The sequence below is a fragment of the Excalfactoria chinensis genome, chromosome 2 (assembly GCF_039878825.1).
Source record: "Excalfactoria chinensis isolate bCotChi1 chromosome 2, bCotChi1.hap2, whole genome shotgun sequence".
Lineage (NCBI taxonomy): Eukaryota > Metazoa > Chordata > Aves > Galliformes > Phasianidae > Excalfactoria > Excalfactoria chinensis.
Genome location: NC_092826.1, coordinates 77,819,750 through 77,843,108, shown reverse-complemented (window position 1 = coordinate 77,843,108; position 23,359 = coordinate 77,819,750). Strand labels below are relative to the sequence as shown.

Here is a 23,359-nt window from a genome sequence, read left to right as displayed (position 1 = left end):
CTATCAAAACTGATGAAACACCTGCATGCACAGCTCATTTCATTCAGAGTAGACATGCATTAATAGGTCAGAGCTCCAGATATTTGCATGGTTAAAAATCACACTTATTAAAAACAGAAAACTCTTGATATGCATCAGTTTGATTAGACCATGCATTGAAACAAACTCATCAAGTTGCAACTGTCACAGAAAAGACTCCAAATCCCAGCCTCCATCTGTGCACAGTTATGCCAAACTTAATCCAGTAAAGTTTAAGACTTCTGCAGCAAACACTTGTCTTGTCAGTGCGCTGGAGCACAGCCTTGTATTCATAATCCAACACCACTGTGCACTACAGCCCCATGGGAAAGAAATACCAGAAGATTATTATCAAGGATGAAAGATCTTTCAAATAACCCCCCAAAACAGGCCTGTTTCTCTGAGTAAGACTCTTCAGGTAGGTACCTATGGGAAAAGTATGCCAGAAGCTAGGATTTTTCCACAGAAAATTAATGACAGAGGAAAGGGTGTGCACCAAAATGCATTTAATGCCTTCGTCAATGCTGAGAGGAAAAGAAGAATACAGGTAAGCTGAGAGAGGAAGCCTCAACTGGACTCAACATCCACTTTACTGAGAAAGAAGTCCGCTCTCTCTGTTTCTTACTTTTCTAGTCCTTCTGTCTGCCTGCATCTTGAAGTCTACAGCTTCTGTAGACAAAAAAAACAGCAACTGCAGTGCCTTTCTACTCACTCTATTCATTACATTGCTTAAGTTCCTTTTTAAAAAGCTCCTGCCCAGCTCATCACCCACCATCAGTACAAAGTCCAGCAGTCTCACTACCCTCTGCAGATAAAGTGCTCTTTCTGCTTCAGGCCTTGATCTGGCTCTTCCACATTTTCCTCTCTCACTAATGAACAGGGTGGGCAACAGCCAGAGAACTGAATCTGGCTCAAACACTCCATGAGATGCAGCAGCCTATTAAATATGACATGTGGGTATTGTGCTTTGAACGTATTTTTTCTTAATAATTATATAAAAGTGACTTTGAAGAATTGCATTCCTAAGTACCTGTTGAGTAAATATGTCATTTTTCAACAGTCACTTCCAAATTGAAGTATGTGAAAGCCAAAGAATTTTTGCTATGTTCCATGCTGACAATATGCAAGAATAAATGATTTTGTATTCTCCGGGATGAAATATACTAAGATTAGATCCACAGCAACAGTAGAACACATTTAGTAAACTTAGGAGAAATTTCCAGGACATTTACGTTCAAAACTGGAAAGGTCAGTACTAAGAACCCCCAAGTCATAAGATGACTCACTGTATTGCAGCACAAAGACCATATTTGGCATAATACATTCACATAGAGCAGAAGGTTATCATTGTAGCACATGTGGTATTTACAGAGCCTGTGTACTTCAAATGTGACAAACAATGTTGGCTTTTTTTATTAGAAATAGCAGTAATTGTTTTTAGTATTAAAAACAAAATGTCACAAGCTGCTATTCAAAAATCAAGTTCTATGAAAACAGACCATCCCAGACAACTTTGATTGGATGATTGCTGTTCCATTTTAAACTATGGTCAAAATAGAGCATTAAATAGCTTCAGGCAGTTGTGGCAGATTGAGAACAAGGTGCTGACACAGTTTCCTCATCAGCATCCACAGCTGTACTGACATCTCATGTTCTGATACTGTAAATCAACAGCAGCAAAATAGGTTTTTAAACTGAACAAAAGGACCATCTCCGGTGCTATTTAGCAATGGACAACAAGTTTATCAGGCCTTCCCCCCACCAAAAAAAAATAAGACCATTTAATGTCTGAAGCAATAGATACTGAAAACCTGGGTGAGAAGTGCTAGAAAACATCCTCTCCAATGAGTCCTCATGTCTGTCAGAGAGCTCCTATACCAGTATGTAACAACTAAGACTTGGATACACTCAGTGATTTTGATTTTATTCAACTCATTCTCCAAAAGCATGAGGAGAGATCTTTGAGTGCTCCTGAGTTGGGTGAAGTCCTGAACAGGCTAAAGCAACAGCTAAAGGAACCTCTCTCCTAGTGTATTAAGTACCTTCAAGAATCCATGGAGAAACTTGAGGCTTAAAAACCCTCAGCATACAGCTACACTTTCAATATAAAGAAACTGCCCTCTGCTCTCCTTCTACATCCCGTACAAGAAGGCATATGATTTACACGGCAATTCAGTGAAACTCTTTTCATCCACCTTGCTACAGACCAGTTTCTGATCTGATTTCTCTTTACCAGACTCATACCACGCATGCAGCAGACTCCAGATGTCTGGGCAAGGGCTGCCTTTTGCTCCCTCAAAGACTTAAAGAATTTCACAAGCACCACAGAAAAAGGCTATGCCTGTTTTTATCCCGCCACCTGTCTGAAGGCAAAACAGACAAGAAGCTATTATATAATATATAATTATATAATAATAACGCTCACCCACTTCTAACTGTGCCTAGATTACAACACTGTTCTTCTCCCTGATCCAAACTACCTAGAACACCAAAACCAGAAGTGCGGTACTATCAGATTTCATTCCGTCTTCCCAGTCTCATCCCAGTTTGCTGAGGAAGATACATTCTGTCAAGTGTCAGATACAACAGCCTGAAAAATACTTCACACCCCCACAGGGACAGTGAGTCTAACAGAAGGAGAGCTGTAAGGACTGGAACACAGCCAGCATGGAGAGAAACCTTCTCAGAATTCAGACAGCAGATAGCATGAAGTCTGTATGACTTTAAGGACAGTCACTTTCAAGAAATTTTATTGATACAGACCAACAGATAAAAGCCCTTGTCCTATAAGATGTTGAGAACATGTTCCAAACCATTGAGCTTACTTCAAAGCCATGGTCCCAAAATGAGACCACGCTTCAAACCACTGAGTCTATCTCAAAGCGTTAAGACCATGCCACCTTGTAAAACTTCCTCCCACCTCCTCACATTTGGATTTTCATTACAGTTGACTCATTGGGACCAAAAAGTTATAGAACAGACAACTGTGGGGAATTCTAGGATTGCAAAGTGATAGAAAGTACAGCAATAACAGCAGAGAAGCAAGGCCCCAGGCTGTAGCAGATTTGCTCAAATGCAACAGCCTTGGGCAGAGAAATAAAGGAAAGAAGCTACTTACCCTCAGGACACGGGTAGGCAGAGATCTCCAGTGAGATACCCTCACCTCCACTGCCAACCCTTCAAATGAGGTCTGGGAAGGGGTGCATCCTGGCCACTCCTTCCGGTCACTCAGCTGCATTGCTTGTACCTGAGCTCCCCTGGGTTGGCCCTGCCTTCCTACCAGGTGCTCAATCACTGGGTGAAGCCACAACTTAGCATTTCCACTACAAGAATCAACAGTAGAAGCCAGGCAAGAAACAAAGAAAGCAAAACAGTTTTCAACAAAACATTTCTGCAAGCCTAGGAAATAATGCCACCAATCAAACTTGCCTATTACAGCAGTAGCAGACACTAATTCTTTGTCTAACTAATGTTGTCTGGTCAAAGAACCTGCATTAACTCGCATGCTGAGGGATTGACTGAGCCATCAGCAATTCAAACTTATGTAACGATAGATTGTAAAAAATGCATCACACACACAGTAGCTTTAAAAATATATATTACAGTTAGCAAATATCATCACATGCTTTCCAGCAGTTCCCTCCAGATTTCCCATATCTGTAATTGTCATACCAGATACCCATAAATCCATACCCATAAACTCTTCTCACTGACTCTGGAACAGAAAACTAGTTGAGTTCATATAAAAAAAAAAAAAAAAAAAAAATCTGGAATTATATATGCTACTGTTGCAAAACTTGCATACTTAGGAGTGACAATACTCCTAGAAATGTGAAAACAAGGACTTCATTCTACTCCTATTAAGGCTGATATCCTCCTTAAATTCATTTTTTCCCCTAAGTTCTCTGTCAAAGATGGCATAGCTAAAATCTTTGTAACATTTATTTTCCACATGAGCCAAAACGATGCATTGGTTTTGCAAGCAAAACAACTACAAACACACACTGGTACTGTTCATCAATGTTCAAGATTCTTTAAGAAATAAAAATAAAAAAAATAGGCTGCCACTAAGCCAAAGCAAGAGATTTGTTCTGTAACAACTTATTTTGTACACAGATGAAGAAGTGATTCTGACTTAAAGTTTCCTAGTGATCAAAAAAAATCAGTAGCACAGGAGGTGGGCAGCTCGTTGTCACAAAACAAAGCTCAAAATTGAGCAGATCCAATGGGAGAGGAGATCTAAGGATAAGGTGAAGAAATTTAATATACTGGAAATAAAATTGCTTGCTTCTTACACATATCCTTTCACTTAAGCTAAAATTGTCAGGTTTAGGTATAACCGATGTCATTCTGCAAGCTCAGTTATGCATTCAGAAAGCACGCTGGGATACACATTCAAGACTACTGCCTTCAGCCAGAGTAAGGAGATGCTCTTCAGAAGTCCACTCCCAAATCAAGGAAGGGATGAAGCAAAGAAAATTACTCTGACCAAGCAATTTATTTCAAAGAGTCACAGATACTTGAAAAACATTAATATTTGTGTGCAATTTTTGAATATTGTATCCTTATTGAATAGTAGAGTCTAATGTTCTTGGTTTTGATGGATTTGTTTTTTTTAAAGTATTTGAAATAAAATACTAAGTAAGGAATTTACCAGCTACTTGATTTTCTCTCTTAAGGACGACCTCTATGCCACTCTTTCTTTTATGCAAAGCGTGGATCTCTCAAACCAAGGCAGCCAGTCAGCCTTGCTCCAGTAGCGACTGCAGTCTGTTTCCTCCCTCTAGGTGGAGAACTTTACTGTGTCACTAGAAGCACAGCTCTACGCTGCAACTGGGATCAAAGGGAGAGCGCATAGCATGTTACTGCAGCATAATCAGCCGGTCAGAGTATTATTTCTCTCCCTTTATCCACCTTGGCCCATAAAAAAAATATCCAAAAATAGGAGTGGAGGTAGCATCATCATGTAATAAAATCCTACAAAAGCAGAACAGCCTTTAGTGAGATTTCTACATCATGAACACCCTAATCCAGGCAGAGATAATGGCAAAGTGGTAACCCTGTTTTGTTCAAAAGAATTGTTTTCAGATTTTGAACCTGAACTTTCTTCACTTCTCTGAACCATTTTGCCCATCTCAACAACTATTTAACTTCTTGCTCATATCACCACATATAAGTTTCTTCACCTACCATGTGACAACATTTCCATGCCCACCTCAAACTTCAATGCATTTGACTGCAGTTTTATAGAGTATAGATCTGACTTGCCCTCTTCATATTCTGCTCCCCAAAAAGCCTGGACTCCAACAAGTTCTTCTTGCAAACATCCAGAAAAGCAGCACTCCATAAAGCACCTTCTGCCTATATAAGGTCTCATTAATATTGGTGATATGTGGATGGTTGGACTGGGTGATCTCAGAGGTCTTTTCCAACCTCAGTGATGCTATGATCGCTTAATGAAAGCAAAAATATTACCAACTGCAAGTTCTAATTAATGCTCGTATCTTGTCATGAAGCAACCACAGGAAATAGTTTAAAGGTAGAAGCCTAAAGAAAAGTCATGTAGAGCTGAAGCACTGAGAATGATGACAAAACAATGGTACTAAAAACAATCAAGAAATCAAGAAACAGGTCAGAATTTGTTTAAACAACCACTGATACCTTCAAACAATTTGTCATCTTTTACCTTTAGCCGTTACTCAGGAGCAGTAAGCTCATTCATGCCTTTCGCCCCACATTATCTAGGCAAGGAAATTTAACTGAAAAGAAAGCTTTCTTAGAAAAATATTCTATTTGTGAACTGCATATATGAACTAGAAGGCAGCAAAAGCAGAAGCTTCACCTGTGCTTCCTCTTTCTCTAATGTTTCTCCCTTCCTATCACCTTCACTCCAACATCATTTTCCATCGAATTAGTCAGCCTTCTGCATGTAATTAATGAACTAAGTGTGGATAAACGTATTAACATATGCAGCAGTGTGCTGGAGTTTAATTCTGAAAGTCTGGTCTCTATGCTAATTAAGGAATTTCTTACAAAAATCTCTTAGAAACCTAATAACTTGCAGCTAAACGTAGTTCAAGCACTTCACTACCTAAACTGTTTAAAGGTGCAACTACATAGCCATGCATGCTACTATGCATGGTAACCAATATCTTTGAAATCCATAGTAAAACATTTACAAATAAACTTCACACCCATTTTTCAGACGTCAATAAGCTCAGGCAAAGACTGGAGGGAAAAGGAAGTGTATCAGTACCACTCTGCTACTTGATGGACGTACTTAAACAGCAGTCTCAAAAACTGAACGGAGATTTGTTTGTTTTGTAGATGCCAGGAGCCACATAAAGTTACTCACTTCAGGTTCTTCACAGGTCAAGATAACTACATCCCAGAGTATTACTGCATTTAATCAACAGTACCTGAAAGAGGCACTGCACCAACTATCAGCCATGTTAAATTCAGGCTCAGTGATAACCGTAAAAGAAAACAAAAGTTTCCCAGCTCAATTTATAGTCAGCATTTTACCAAGCTGTCTGAGGACTGACTATAGCCACCTAAATAATTCCAGACTCAGGCCACGTACACAGTCACTTCTTTGTTCTCTCAACACTGCTACATAAACCAGAACCAAGAGGGAGCAATAGAAAGTCTCGCAACAGGAACTCTGGTTTTACATTCAGCCATCTATTCTGTTAAAAGCATATGACGCTGTCAGTATATATACCCAGCAACAGCTGAGAAAAATCTTTACTACTGTATGTGCATTCAGGCTTCTTTGCTGGTGTTTGAAACAGAAGCACACAGGCTTTTCCTCTTAGATCTGCTGTTACTTCAGTGCTAGTGATAACACAGCTAACTCAAAGACCTTGTGCCAGCTGAGTACCAATGGCAGAACAGAACAACTAGAGAGAAATATTTTCTCCAAGGAGACTGACAGGGGAAGCATTAGATCAAGTGAGGCTGCCCACTATCACAAACAAGCCAGCTTCTTTTCCGATTCCCTCTGCCAGAAAGCTGCACTTCAAGAATTAAAAGGAACGGACTTTTTTCACATATGGATTTTTATGACTAAAAACCTCAAAAGGAAAAGAGCCAAAAGGTCTCCCTGCAAAAATTAATCCTGGAATTAACATGATTCATTTGAAAACTTACCAAGTGTTGCCTTCTAAGAGTTATTACATACGAACACCTGTAAGGAGCCAACTATTTATAGTACCAATGAAACTGTCACACAAAAACAAAGAAGTGCTACTTGTGGTACTATGATTCAGGTTGTGTCAGCAGTTTGATTTTCATGGCTTTAGCACCCAGCTGTAAAAACTGCTTTCGGTAGAACCAAGCATATTATGCCTGCATCCACGGGGAGCGACATTTCTGTTTTCACTGGGTGAAAGAAAAGAGTCAACTATATTTTAATACATAATTTCTGAATAATAAGATCCAAAAATTCGCCAGTCATTTTTGGATACAATCATTGCCAAACAGGACTACACCTTAAAGACAGTTTGATAAATATTGCAAGACAGAAACTTGGTGGAAAGCAAGACATTGAGAAATAAGTAGTTTTCAATTTTGGCATGCATTCTTCAAGAATTAGAGACATACCGAAGAAACCATTCCAATACACAGTTCACAGCTATAGATCTTTGTGACTGGGCCAGTAGGTGCTTAAACACAGAGCGGAAGTAACAGATACAGTTTTGAATAGACATCAAGTGAGATTCTTCAAGCAAGGAAATACATAAACACTACACACTGAGTGACTAGTCCCATGCAAAGTTAAAAGCACCACTCCAAATGACACTGGCACGTCTGTTCTACACCAGCATGAAGAAACTGACATTTTAACTCATCAAATGTCAGGGATATACAGCTGAAGAGATGCTGCAATAATCATAGAATGGCTTGGGCTGGATGGTTCATCAAGCTCCAATCCCCCTGCTGCAGTCAGGGCTGCCAGCCTTCATATCTAATACCAGACCAGGCTGCCCAGGGCCCCATCCAACCTGGCCTTGAACACCTCCAAGGATGGGGCATCCACAGCCTCTTTAGGCAGCCTGTGCCAGCACCTCACCCCTCCCTTGGTAAAGAACTTCCCCTGACATCCAATCTAAATCTACCCACCTTCAACTAAATAACATTTCCCCTTGTCCCGCCATTATCTACACTTGTAAAAGAGTTGAGTCCCCTCCTGTTTGTAGGTTCCCTTAAGGTACTAAAAGGCTGCAATGAGGTCACCACACAGCCTTCTCTTTTCGAGGCTGAACAAGCCCAGCTCCATCAGCCTGTCTTCATAGGGGAGATGCTCCAGCCCTCTGAGCATCTCTGTGGCCCTCCTCCTCTAACAGCTACTTGTCTTTCTTGTACTGGGGGCTACAGACCTGAATGCAGTACTCCAGTTGGGGCCTTACAAGGGCAGAGTATCTTTTAAATAAAAAGGCATGGAGAAACTTGCAACAGAATACAATTGTATCCCATAAGAGCTTTTTCCTAGGGTACATTGGTGCATTGAGCACATCATATGGATTCAGCTATGAAGTAGAATAAAATCCTAAGTTTAATTATGAGAAACATTAAACATTAGCTTCAAAGACTAGCAACTTTGAGTGAGGAAAGCCAGTAATATCTTAGATAAATTCAATAATATATAGCAATTTCATTAAATGCTGAACTCCAACGGTGATTACCCAACACCATCTCACTGTATATAAATACATGGTAAAGTCATGTTTCCCTCCACATACATAATGCCAAAGACAGTAGAGTCCTACTGTAACAGTAGGAGCAATGGTAGAGTAATTTTCCCTCCTCTCTTTTTGTACATTTTCCCATATTAAAATGAAGTTCCTCCTCTTCTATAAAGAATTAAAGCCTGGCATAGTCTACCCTACTCTACCCCTGACATACTTATAGATTCACAATCCCTTCTCTCATCCATCCTTCCCTCAGAACTCCAAATATAAAAGAAGCTGTGAACTCTTAAGCTAATCTCAAAGCTCTGGTTTGATCGTTAACCAATGCTACTCCTATAAACTCCAATTATTTTAGTAAGATCAATTAAAAAAAATAATAATCCATCAAAACTGAAACACAAGAATTAGTCAGGAGTCGAGGTCAAGCTGCTGATATTTTTTTGCTCAGCATATTGAATCCCTTTAGATCTGAATTTTTAGATCTAGATTTTTAGATCTTTATTAAGAACATGGACTTGTCCCTCCTTTAAAAGGAATCTCCCATTACTTGACTTTTGGCCACTCTTTCCCTACCATCCATAGCCGCAGACTGACCCCATTCTGACCTTCAACACATAGGCTGTACAAATATTGGCATCTACTCTTTATAATTATTGGAACATTTTATGAGGGCAATAGTATATATTAATACAAAATACACACACACTTAATGGATAATCAGCTCCTTTCACAGTCAGCAGGACATCCACATAGCCAACACAACTTAGAGCACAACTCTTCTTACCCTAAGATAGGTACATGCATCTGATCAAACAAGCCTACAGTCCTGAACTTAAAGGGCTAGATGATTCTCATAAACCAAAGCAGCTGCCTAGACAACTAGCTTAGTGTAGACATTGTTAAGCAAGGGGGTTCCTACTGAAAGTGACAAAATTCATCAACCAGTAACACAAGCTAGAACAAAGGAAGTGAAACAGCATCAATTAAAGTCAACCATCACATTTCACAAGTCACATAAAGAATTTCCAACAGGAACTTGGCCTACTTAACAAGTGTACAGTCAAGTTGCATGTCCACCTCTGCAAGTGCCAATTACGACACTAAATGATGGGGAAGTCGTCTATTTCAAATGTAGTTTGACTCTCCAATCTCACTATTAAGGCACTCTCATATTAAGAGAAGTATTTATGAACTAGCAATAACTCAGTTACCTTACAGGTCTTCTTGTTTATTAAAATAAAAAATATAGCAGTATCGCTCAGGGGATTTCAGTACTGTAATGATTCTGGATGTTTTCCACTTGCTAAGTCAGTGTTACACTTTCCTTTAATCAGAATAACAGAAAGATGAAAGGTATTGGGAGGAAGTAAGAACTGCCAGTGCACATGTATAACAAAGCACTTCCACTGCAAGTGTAATTAGCAGTCAGCATTTCCCCATCTGACTGCACTACCTCCCAATTTAAAGTATGATTTCTCACACCGTTTAAACAGAACAGTGTAAAGACATGAAATGCTGCCCACACTTCATAAATAAAACAAGTCACAGCACAACATTTCTACAAGTTTGTTTTTTTTTTTTTAATGTCCTGACTGAACCGTGATCCAGCACAACTGCAAAAGTATGAAGGTGCAAGGAAATTAATAACAAATGCAGAAGATATTTTAGAGACTAAGACTTCTATATCATTCTTCAATACTGAGAAACTTGCAAATTAGTAAAGAAAAATCTTATCATTCTAATCCCAAACTTTAAAATAGAGATAGAACAGTTTCAGTGTATCTTCTAATAGGAAAGGCTGCAATAAGAACACGTGAACATGGTCTCCCATTTAATGCATAGCAGATCATTGTAGGAAACCTCAGAAATCAAATACCCCAAGAAAACCACAGTTACTGATTTCCAGACTTGGACCAGCTACAGTTATGGCTATTTCTCTGAACCAGGCTAGAAAGGGCATAAACTATGTAGTCTTTATGACTTCCTCACCTTCACATGTTCAAGATTAACAATGTAACTTTATTTCGGACTGAAAAATAAATGTGCCTATGCTACTAAGCATACAGATCTACAATATAGCCTCCACCACTGTCCAGAGGGCAATCAGCACTCAAACTGCTCTCATCCTGTCTGGTATCACTGCAAACGTTAGTAGGGGTAAACACAAAACCAAACATTCATTTGAAAGCAATAGAGAGACTGTCATTTCCACCAGAGAAGACTGGGCATGGGGTCCAGCAAAATAGCACTTGATCAGGAGTAACCAATTCAAGACTAGTAAAGTAGCTACTTGGCTGTGAGTTCTTATGCATTACATTGAAACTGATGTCTGACAAAGCTACTGGCGTGATCATACCATCTAGAGTATGGTAGAACATCATAATCCATATTCAAGTCCAAAGACTTCTATATACCCTTTATGACGTACATGTTACCAGATTTCAATGGCATTTTAATTTCAGAAACAGCGTGCTAAGTTTTGGCACAAATATTCTGACAGAATACTACTGTGTAATCATGGGAAAAAATTACACTAACTTGAAAACCACAATTATTTAGTTGTATAAAATCCAGAAAGCTTTGCCAGTGTTTTCAACGTCTGAAACAAATCTTCACCACAATTAGGTTTATGCTTTTGGAGAGCTATACGCAAGATAAAGAAGGCAAGGGCACTGGAGATAGAGTAGCTGTTCTTTGGGTTTCTAATAAAGAAATAGAAATCAAAAGGATTGGATCACCGCCAGCATAGCTTACGAAGCCACACGCTGCCATTGCATCTAAAGAAATCCCACGTGCAAGAGTTGTTTAGAAAAAAGCAAGAGACACAGTAACAACATATTACAGCATGCGAGCCTGCAGATTGACAAGTAGCAGCCTAAACAGTCAGATGTACCCCAAGTTCCAAAACACCACCAAAGCATGCAGAGCATAAATGTCAGAAATAAGGCGTATATAGGAGCACTAACCATTCCCTGCCTGATTTCAGTCCTGCTAAACATATATTGTTCCACATACCTTGGAAAAGGCTTATTTACACTCATAAAACGGCAAATATGTTCAAGTTACTTCTAGTACGGGTTCATACGTTATTAAGTTGGAATAAGAATCTCCTACTGTTTTCAAACCGCTAACTTCTTTTTTTATTTGGTGCTTTGTTCATTTTACATGTATTTTTGTTGCTTCGATTTTGCTGTGTTTTAAGGCTTCCAGTGCAGTATGACGACATACTACCACAAAATGCTTATAAACACTCAGAAAAGACACAGTAGACCAGAGTGTCTCTCTTAGCTATGTGCTTTTGCACCACCCTGTAAGGTTGAACTTTACAGATGAATGTATTACATACATCACATGCAAAAGAACACCTCCTCGGGAACATGAAATACAAGAAAAAAGCCAAGAGGTACACCTTGAATAGCTACACAGGTGTCAGATATGCAGAGACACAGTATCTTCTCATTACAACAAAAGCACTCGACTAGACTTTCAATATAGCAATTTTCTCCCATTGCACATTCAATTTCACCACAGGCTGTAAGAATTCTCCTTCAAGAGAAATTTCCAAGCAGCAACAAATGGGTCAGATGACAGCTAAAACCAGAGAACTCATAGAAATTGACTATCTTACTATATTCAGTAGTCAGATTTTTTTTCCCCAGAGCAAGTATCTTTGCTTCTAATCATTTCAAATGTGTTCAAGCATAGTAATTGCAGTGCAAACTGTTTCAGGAGACACTTTCCAAACCCAAAGTTCTACAGCATACCAAGTACCATTTTGTAGCTAACTTACCTGTTGGCTTTGACTTAGGCATCAATACAAGGGCACTGCAATGCATCAATTTTGAACAGACATTTCACTGTATGATACAAGCTGTACTTTTATTCATGCAACGAATTGGGCTCCTGATAAGAGTGTCAAATGCTGTTCAGTGGAACCCGTCATTGAACCAGCTCCAGCTAGACCATAAAGTCAATGGACACATCCTGAGAAAGTTTGCTAACTGTCAGACTACATAAAAGCTGCAAAGCAAAACTCATTTCCCATGAGAAAAAGAAATACTTGTAGAAGAAAGAATGCCTAACTGACATATACTGTGTAGTTGTGAATAAACAAAAAGTGCTGCAACATTTACATTCCATATGAGGAAGCTTTACTGCTTAATGACAGACAGACAGAAATAGCTTACCATCAAGTTGCCAGGCTTTAAAAACCTCATTATTGAATTAGATTGAGAAAATCTGTTTGCACCCTAGAAACAAAGAACTGCAGAGGCCTTCTAATAGCAGGTAGAAAGCGAAAATGAGAGAATTCCACCCTTTCACCTCACTATCCTATAGCTTTGCTAAGTATTTTGTATGGAACTGCATCCCCCACCTTGTGTACATATAGAACCCAAAGGAATTCCTTAACTACAGTCCTGAAGAAAAACAAGAAAAAAAAACCAATAAAATCAATTGGTGAATTCATATGAAAGTAGATGAGAAATTAAGGAAAACCTTTCACTTCACTCATTTGGCTAAAAAGCAACCAAAGTAGCAAGAAGAGACTTAGACAAGAGAGCACAAATCCTTGAGAGAGGAAATCAGACACCTTCCATAATGTTGACTTGCTCTCACGTCCTTGTTCATCTGCTGGTTCAGCGGAACTATACTTCCTCAAATAAGCTGCAACATTATAGGAAGAGTAGCAAAACTGACAAGTTTGTAAGAACAGATGCTGAACCGGGACTCAAGTCCAGACTCAGAAGCCTGAAGAAGCTGGGATGAAGTTGTTAGAAATTGTCAGGAGAGAAAGTACTTCTTGCCTCACCACCGTAACACCATATCAAAGAACAAATAAAAACGTATGTAAGTGCAAGGTAACATCTTTGATTGATCATTGCTGCCCAGGGAGGCTGTGGATGCCCCGTTCTTGGAGGTGTTCAAGGCCAGGTTGTATGGGGCCCTGGGCAACCTGATCTAGTAAATGAGGAAGTTTAGTGGCCCTGCCAGGCAGAAGGGTTGGAACTTCATGATCCTTGAGGTCCCTTCCAACCCAGGTCATTCTGTGATTCTGTGATCATCTAGCATTCCTCAGAAATAAGATGTGGGCCACAACAAGTAATGCTAAGATTAATACCATTATCATAGTTGCACAGAAAAACCTCACAAGACTTCCTTGAATTATGGGAATCAGAATGGTAAGCTCTTACGTGTTCTACACATAGATCAGCACAGCAGGCTTAAAGTACTTCACTTTCCTTGCCCTTCTGCACAGCTATTTTCTAAGAAATTGATTCTCTTATGCAGAGAACTCGAGAGACAAATGGATGGGAAAGAGACAACCAGAGGAGCAACAAGACCAAAGCTTAGTGGGAGAGCTTGAAATCACGGGAAGAAGGTAGAAGAGCACTCTCTTCAATTTGAATAGGCTGTAGGTGTGTAGAGAAAAGGATGCTTCAATGCTACAGTCTTGTAAAATACAGAAATATGGCACGTTTACATTTAATAGTCAGATTTTTCCCATAGCAAGTCATTTTCCTTTCTATTATTTCAAATGTGTTCAAGTGTAGCAATGCAAGCTATGCACTAGGAAACTCTTCTCAAAACTCAAAGACTTACAGCATCCTACACCCAAGGCAAGTAACTTTCCTGATGGCCACCAGTCTTCATTTAAAAAACAAAGCCAACAACAAAACTAAGAAAGCTATTCACAGCATCAGAAACTTTTACAAGAAACACTGCTGGCAGAAATCAGCTTCCCAAACACATATTGGGTACTAAGCATCTGTCTTTCCTATACCATTGCACTGTTCATATATACTATGTTCTAAATTTCCTGGTACGTATTTAGTATTTCATCTACTTTCACATCAGGTGCATATCACTGTATACAGTGACACTTAGTCTACTTGCTGTTCACAATGTTTCTCAGTCCACATCCTGTGCATATCCTGTTCAAATACAAGGAATCAGATTGTGCTGATCCTTGAGTCAACACCTGGGAACTGTGCTGCTTTAACAGAACTTCCCTCTCCAGTAATAAGCCCCAGAACAAACGACATTGGCAGCCATAAACACTAAGCAAAGATGTGCAAGGATGGAGGAAAAAAGAGAAGTTAACACAAACACCAAGACAGATTCATGCTAATCCTATACCAGCCATACTTTGTGTCATAAAAGTGTTCTAGCTCACCTGTGTTCAAATACCCTATTAACTGCACTACTCATCGTTGCAGGTAATGGTACACAGCTAGATTCCACAGAGCAGGAGTCTCTTCAACTTCCAATTATGTTACATGCATTTCAGTTTGATCCCAAATTGGGATTCCTCCGTCTCTGTAACCTCGAAGTAAGAAAAAGATGTTCAACAGATCTGAGATCCTCACTCAGAACAATGCTTGGCTATTCAGAGACAGCCACTGCAGTAGAGAGCACCTACTTTCAGCCAAGACCACGTTTGTCTCAAAGAAAAGGCAGCACGAGCTTACATGAAGCCTTACCCGTAGCCTATGCAGTTTCAGTGAAATCTAGCCTATTCCTATGCAGAAAAGCAATCCTTCAGATTCTATCCTCCACCTGACAAAGGACTGTCTTCTCTCTGAAAAGCATGCTATAACATCTCTACATTTGCCTTCCAGACACATACACGGTTCCAAAAGAGAGAGTCCCACTTGATCAAAACACTTAATGAAACATTTTAAGAAGTTGTTTAACATTTTCCTTTAAAATTCTCCTCTAAGAAACAACATTGCTTGAGCCACTGCATGTGAAAGAGTTTTATAGTCTCACTTATACTGAATAAATGAAGCATTGATCCATACTCGTATCACTTGCCCCACGGAGTCTGTCCAGCTGAGTGCATTCTTAACAGTCAGATTTGAAGTGTTACCTCAACTCACAGCTATAGAGCCTGCTTCCTCAGTGATCCTTTTCCCTCCCAATACAGTTTGTCTTCCACAAATCATGTACTAACACCTGCATAGTATATAGCACGTATCTATATGGATTTGGTGTGCATGTTCGTTAAGCTTCCAGTACTGGAAGGACAGAGGCAGATTCTATCTTCTCTCTACATTAAGAGAAACAAAATATTCTTGCACTTATGCACGCTCACTTCTCAGTTATATTTACACTTACAATAGCAACCTCAAGACCTTTCAACCAAAATCCAAGTTTTGACAGAAACACCAGCAACTGTACAAAAGAGCTCTCATTTACAAGACAGAAACAACTAATTTGTCTATAATTAACAAAAGCATCTGGTCACGCATTGGCATATGAGTTCTAGCGTATTGCTTCATTTAAAACTTAGCTTTACAAGCTAAACAATTTTCCTGTTTGTCTACAAACCATCTTATCACTACTCCAAGCAAAGCAGCACAGTGCCAGAAAAGACAGACACTATTCAAGGCTCGTAATGCAGTGACAGAGGGGAAAAATGAAACATAAACACATAACACAGTAGTTAAAACTCATCTAGACTATGTCTTGGTATTCCTCCAACAAATTAAACATCCACTCTCACAAGCTTCAGTGTACAGAAAGACAATCAGACTGACTGCAGTGCAATCACACCTTCCAGAGTTATTTAAGCGCGTCTTTAGAAGATACTTGGTGACAGTGCCTAGAAAACAAAGCTGTCAACAAGCACAGCTTTAGTAACACTTCAGCTTCCCCCAACGACAAAAGACAGGAGATGAAGATAAGCATATTTAGTAGTAAAACTGTTCCTTATACTGATATTTGATTTAAAGAAAAACAAAACATTTTTAGAGAGTAATTCTTCTAAGTACCAAAGTCCAAGAAGTCCAGCAAATCCAATTTGCATTGAGGAAAAAAGAATTTAGAGTCACGTTTTAGTTTTGTTGCAAATAATTCTAATACACCTAACAGGAATGTGTTTCAACAACAATATTTTCCCCTTAAATGAAGAAAAAAGGGGCTCTACATTACTCTGTAGTAGCTTACCAGCCGACCAGTACCTATCTGACACTTCAGAAGTTTTATCCATCCAAACACAGCAGTTGCCTCAATCTAGAACCAACATTATCAGAACAGTGAAGTGTGGTTTACCCCACTGCTGTATAGTGTGAGAAAGGAGATAAGGAAATCTCAGTGCTGCAACAAGAGTGTACAACACCACTGGCTACATGTCAAAGGTCTCTTATCAGCAGTACAAGCGATAGAATGGCACCGATTTCACTTTAGCCCCCATTACTAAATGCAGAACGTGTAGAAATTAATTTACATACTACATAGTACATAGTGACTAAAGTCTAGCTTTTGCCAAAAGAATGCCTTTTGCATCGTGACCACGTGGAATCCTTTAGTACTTACGGCTTCACCCGTATCGTACCCACCTTTCACTATCTGGCCAAAGGTCACCATCAGCTTATCAGTTAACACATTTACCCTCACATACACCTGTACTTCTAACAGCTGGCACCTAGAAGAGAAGCCAGCCACATGAAGTGCCTTTGCTAACTGGCATAGTTCATAGTTGAGCAGGAACTATGTGAGCTTTTACGCACTATACAGAACACACACAGATATCACATCCACTTCTGGTATCCTCCAGTCTTACGAGTCCCATCGGAGGTCTATAAATCATAAGATACAACTGTGCCACATTTCCATGGCATACCTCAGCTAAAAGCTGCATCGCTAGACAACTCCAAGCAGAACTGTTAGAATAATCAGTTCTACCTCAGCTCAACTCTTCCTCCACCAAAACAAGACAAAAATCCCATCATTTGCCAATGGAGCAGATGAACAGTTGAGGTGTTCACACCTCCATAGACGTTCTGAAAAACGTGAGGTGTCTGATTCCAACACTATGATCAGTTATGCTTGATATAGCATCATCTTAAGTCAGGAGGTGCCACTATAGTTCAAGCAGCACCTTGCTGAGCCTCAGAGTACTCTAAACATAAAAGCACAACTCTACAGCTGCCTAAAGCAGCTCTGTTAGCTTAATTTTTATCACCCATTTACCATTCTTCCAGGCTCTTAATTTTGCATATGTTCTCTGAGTATGTTGGCCATACACAAGTGATTCCTTACACAACTCAACTGTACCAATTCAGTGTAGCAAAAGGGCCACAGTTTGAACAAGATTAGTTAACTATCTAGTGCTGTTCTATGCTTTCCTCACCCAAAAGGATCCAAGCCCTTATTTCCTGCCTTGCAAGAGTACGAATTCCAAGTAAGAATGCAAAACAGACCAACTCAATTTAGCCAAGTAATTAAAGTTAGCTACCCAGAAAAGACGAAGCCTGAGCTCAGTGCCATTTGGTGAAATGCACAAATGCATTTCTATGTTTCATGCATGATAGTTAAGCTTAAAAACTAGACGGCACTAAGAGATTCTCACTAAAGGCAGACGTGCAAGTTTGCCTGTTCTCATATAAGGAAGGAACAGAATACTACAGGTGTTCCATTTCTGGGTGAGGCTTCTCCAAATAAAATTCATTCTAAGAAAGAAAGGGAATAAGATAAGAGGGCAAGGAACAAATATTTTGTCAACTTCCTCTTAAATTTTACCTAAGAGTAGAAGACAGAACAGAACCAGTGACAGAAAAATATAGGACTTGGAGGCTACTCTCAACATAAAGCTTCCATCCTAAGCCAATAGCTCACCCTGTTTCGTCACTAGGGCAGCCAACCTCATTGGCTTTTAAGCTATCCTAGGCTTTTGCTAGCTCTGACTTCCCGCATGTTTGAACACCAAGTAACATGCCTGACAAAGGTTAAATTAAGATGGGACAACTGCATTGAAAACAGAATCATAACAGTAGGAAAAGACCTCTTAAATCACTTAGTCCAACCACCAATCCATGCCCACTAACCACGTTCCACATCTAAACGTTTTTAAACACCTCCAGGGTAGGTGACTCCACCACATCCTTGGTCAGCCTGTGCCACTGCCTCGCCACTCTATCTGAGGATAAATTCTTTCTAATAACCAACCTGAACCTCCCCTGAAATGGAGTAGAGAAAGGTATCGCACAGAACACCGCACCATGCAAATCAGAACATTATTGCTACAGGCCTCTAACTTACTATCTTCAAAGAAAAGCGGTACACTTCTGCCAATGGATCAGAAGACTGTCAAAAAGTTCTGGATTTTTGCGCTTCTGCTAAAAGCAAACACAAAGAAAATATGTTAGCATAAAAAAGATCTCCCTCTTCTCAGATACTGTTACCACTCTTAGTCAGCCCACTGCTTGGGTCAGTAATTCACCAGAAGGGATGACACTGCAAAGTGTTTTAAGAATACCCGAGAACTGACAATGAGCTGAAGTAAGATCAGCAGAGGAACACTGACCGCAGAGTCCGCAAGTAGTAATGGGTGAGAAATGCCGTGATACTGTATTGCCACAATTTATTCCCTCACAAAAATCAAGTGGCTCTTCATTGTAGAGTAAAGTAGTGCCATGCTAGTTTTCACCTGTCCTTTTCTGCAGTGCTCGCTGCCTTCTGAACAATCCACAGCAGTGCCTCACAAATGGATTGGCAAGCACTCCAGGAAGAGCCACAGCTGAAGAAAATGTCCTTCCATGCCCGACGTTCACACTTAATGCCAGTCATAAAAGGGAAAAAAAGAAAAGCAACCAAACAACAACCACCAAAATGGTTCCACTACTTCTAAGACGATTATTAATGAATGCATACCATCCAACATAACCTACTTAACAGGTTTTACCCATCACAAACGATACACCCTATGAGTAGATGGTACTCAGCATGTTCAAAGAGATAACCTATGTGCAAGCAGAGTGGTTTTCCCAGGCAGCAGGCAACACCTACACTACAAAGCAAGGAGTTCATCAAATACCATCAATGAAGCTCACTACTTCACTTAGCACAACTTACCAGCCAATATAACAACGCAGAACTCTGCGTGGACAAGCCAACCAACTGAGCATCCACGCTGCCTGTTGGCAGCATAGAGAGGGAAGCTACAAGCTCTGTACATCAACACTCCTGCAGGTCTCACTAAGTTAAAACTCACCACTGGAACATCGTTTCTCCCCAGGGAAGAAGTTGCTGCAAGAGAAACACTTCTCCTTCCACGTGGCCTTTTTTCAGCACCTTCTGCTGAAAGTATGAGGACTGAGAGCATTGTTATCTCTATTCTTAACACAGTTGAAACACAGAGACTGTGACAAACCCTCTGTGAAGGTGACAGAGCACTGGAACAGGCTGCCAGAGAGGTTGTGGAGTCTCCACTGGAGACGTACAAGACCTGCCCAGACACTTCTCTGTACAACCTTGTATGGAACCTACTTTCTTAGGGGGTTGGACAGGATGATCTCCAGAGGTCCTCTCCAACTCCTAGTGTTCTGTGTAACCCACATGGACACAAAACACATGGCTTCAGGAGATGTCCTTGTCACTCATTCAAGCCTGGGTTGGAAGTACACACTGACATGTAAGGCAGTCCTGCGTGTCAGGGGAGCAGGTGACAGCACGATGCTCTGTGCAACAGCCCTGCTGAAGGTGAGCCTCACCACAGGCTGCCTCAGTGCTCCATGTCTTCAGCCCATCAGGTGGAAGAGCTGCGTGTTTTCTTTCCTAGATGCAGCTCCTTCTTGGCTGAAGGTCACATCACATCCCGCTTCAACCGAGGGTAAACTGATGCCTCTAACAAGTCCAGGTGAAGATAACTACAAAGACAGGCACAAGAGCAACACCCCGCTCCCAGAGATACCCGCCGAAAGCATCGCTAAGCACGGGGCTCACACACGAGCAGCAGCCAGATGATCCCCGCACACCCGTCACCCGGCGGCGGCCCGCCCGGCCCATGCCCGCCCGGAGGCTCTCGGGGGACGCCCGGCAGCGCCCCGACAGCGCCCGCTGCAACAGGAAGTGCGGGCGCCACGCACCGCCGCGCCGCAAAGCGCTCCGGGCACCTCGCGGGGCACTTCGCGGTGCCGCCGGGCCCGGCGCAGCGCCTCACGCTCACGGCGAGGGCTGCAGCCCCTCGGGAGCCCTTAGGACCGCGACCCCCTCGTCCCACACGCGCCGCCCGGGGCCGATAGGGTTCGGCCCATCTCATCCCGCTCCCTACCTGCCCGGTGATGCCGGTGATGAGAGCCACCTTCTTGTCGCCCATCTCCCCACCGCCGTCCTCGTCTCCCGGGGCCGCCGCCGCTCCGGCACACGCTTCCGCCGCTGGCTGCGCCACCCTGCCGGCGGGGAAGGCGGTGGCCCAGGTGCGGAGGTAGCTCGGGGCGGAGGCGCGATCGCCGCCGCCCGAGGGCAGGGCCGGGACGCCGGGGGCGGGCACCGAGATGAAGACGGCTGCCGCCCCGAGCTCGGCTCGCACATGGGTTGCCGGCAGCCGGCGGCTACCTCTGCCGCGGGGGCATCGCCCCGCCCGCCGCTCCCGGCGCAGCCGTCCCGCCCCGAGCCGGCCGCAGGTGCGACCCCAGCGGCGCCGCCGCCGTCAGCCCGGCCCCCGGCCGCGCGCGCGCTAACGGGGGGAACCGCGGGCGCGCGCCCCGTTTTTTTTCCCACCCCTCCCCTCGCCTCTGCAGCCAACCGGGAGCCTCGGAGCTTCCTTAAAGGGATAGGAGACGACAGCGCGCCGGGGCCGAAGGCGAGCGCGGCGATTGGTCGCGAGCGGGAGAAGGGGCGTGGCTTACGCAGCCGCCGCCGCGGAGAAGCGGAGCCTCCGACTTCCTGACCGCGTGTCGCGAGGGGGCGGTGCCACGTGACAACGACGAGCGCGCCGCGTCCCCGCCTTCGTGAGCCGGCGAAACAGCGACCCCTGCGGCCTGGAGGAGCTGGAGGGCAGCAAAGGGATTAAACCTCGAGTATTGCTTTAAGGAGAGTTGTTGGCTGCCGCCATCCCTGTGTAAGAGCAGAAAGCGCAGCGGCAGCTCGCTGCCTCGAGTGATGTTCAGACAGGATGAGACTTACGTATGTCAGAATATGTCTTTGTAATACCTCATGTGAAATAGAACAGCACATCTCCAAAGCTCTCCACCGAAGGAGGGAGCCTGCTCACACCTTTCAGAACTCAGATGATTAATCAATTACACTGGTTGAAAGATTACAGAATCACAGAATCACAGAATTTTTCAGGTTGGAAAAGACCTAGAAGATCATCTAGTCCAACCATTACCAATACTTCCCAGCTAAACCATATTCCTCAACGCAACATCCAAACGTTTCTTGAACACTCCCATGGTCGGTGACTCTACCACCTCCCTGGGCAGTGCATTCCAATGCCTGACTACCCTTCCTGAGAAGAAATACTTCCTAATGTCCAGCCTGAACCTCCCCTGTCGCAGCTTGAAACCATTCCCTCTAGTTCTATCACTGTCTACACGAGAGAAGAGGCCAACCCCCAGCTCACCACAACCTCCTTTCAGGAAGTTATAGAGAGCTATAAGGTCTCCCCTGAGCCTCCTCTTCTCCAGGACCTTGACCCATGACTGTAATCTTAGGTGACATGTACCCTGGGCTCTTCCTCTGCTCAGAGCAACTGCCTTTCTACCCAGCTCTCTGCTCTCTTCACAGAGTGAAGAGATTCAGAATGAAATATGCCGATCTGCCTCACTTTTGTAAGGAGAGCATGTCAGGCAGGCTGTGCCAAGATCACTTTTGCAGGGTTTATACTGGTATTTTTAGTCAATACTAATACTAGGAACAGGCAGATGAAGCCAGACAGGATGTAGCCTAGTTCAGGTTCCAGCTGACTGAAGCAAAAAAAAAGAAGTCTTGAACCTGTTTAAATTTCTGTTCCATTTATAAGTCTGGCACTGGTAGTTACAGATACTGTTAGCCAGCTACCATAATCCTTCTAAATCTGCCCCTGGCATGCACTGGAACACATTCCAGGTTAAATGCACAAAGACTGTTCTGTCACCAAAGTCTTCCGAGGTACATTTACAGACGAGACTGAAGGCTCGATTGTGGCACAGGTACTCGGTTTTGCCTAAGTTGCTCTGGTGTTGACAGCAGTTCATGACAGACTGCAGCATTTTTCAGCATAGGTTGCAAACTGGACTACCCCAGGGATCTGGGGGTTAATATGTATTCTAGGCGCTAGCCTGCGCTTATGTCTTTCTTGCCGCCTCCAGCACCTGTACCATTACGTGTGCTACCTAACTTAAAGCTACATCTGCCGACACCATAATCACTTTTTCATGCATCTGTGTTGACCCGACTCTGGCTGCTAAAACTGGCAAAGCCCTCACTGAAGAGGAGACAGCAGATAGACATAGAAATGCACCCTCAGCCCCCTTGAATCCCTGTAAGAGGAGAAGCTTGCAACCAGTAAAAGTTTTAAGATGAGTGAGTAAACTGACAAGACCTGAAGCAACAAGAAATGAACAGCATGTGCCAGAGCCTATATTGTGTTAATGTGAACACTGCCACCACAGGTGAGAAAGAGGTATTGAACAGATGCAGTGAAATTTGCTTTTTGGTGGTGGATAAAAATATATGTATCATGTAGAAAGAGGGATGGAGAGCACTGCTGATTGATGCCAAACTGGCCAAACTAGGGAATAATGGAAATGAGCAAAAAGGAAACGGAGGGAAAAGTAAAGAGAAAATAAATCTTGCTGAGAATAAGGAAGAAAGGAATAATAGGAGGAAAAGGCTGAAGTATATTAGATTGCAAAAAAAAAAACAAACCAACACGACCATAT

The 23,359-nt window shown here is 42.2% G+C and overlaps 1 protein-coding gene across 1 annotated transcript in view; it reads right to left on the bottom strand.

Moving 5' to 3' along the window:
- The window catches only part of GMDS (GDP-mannose 4,6-dehydratase), a 392,147-nt gene extending 371,206 nt beyond the window's left edge, over window positions 1–20,941 (bottom strand). The window contains exon 1 of the mRNA XM_072328598.1: window positions 20,767–20,941. Coding sequence (XP_072184699.1) covers window positions 20,767–20,811 — 45 coding nt within the window. The 5' untranslated portion in view covers window positions 20,812–20,941. The remainder of the gene's footprint in view (window positions 1–20,766) is intronic.
- Window positions 20,942–23,359: the final 2,418 nt, after the last annotated feature.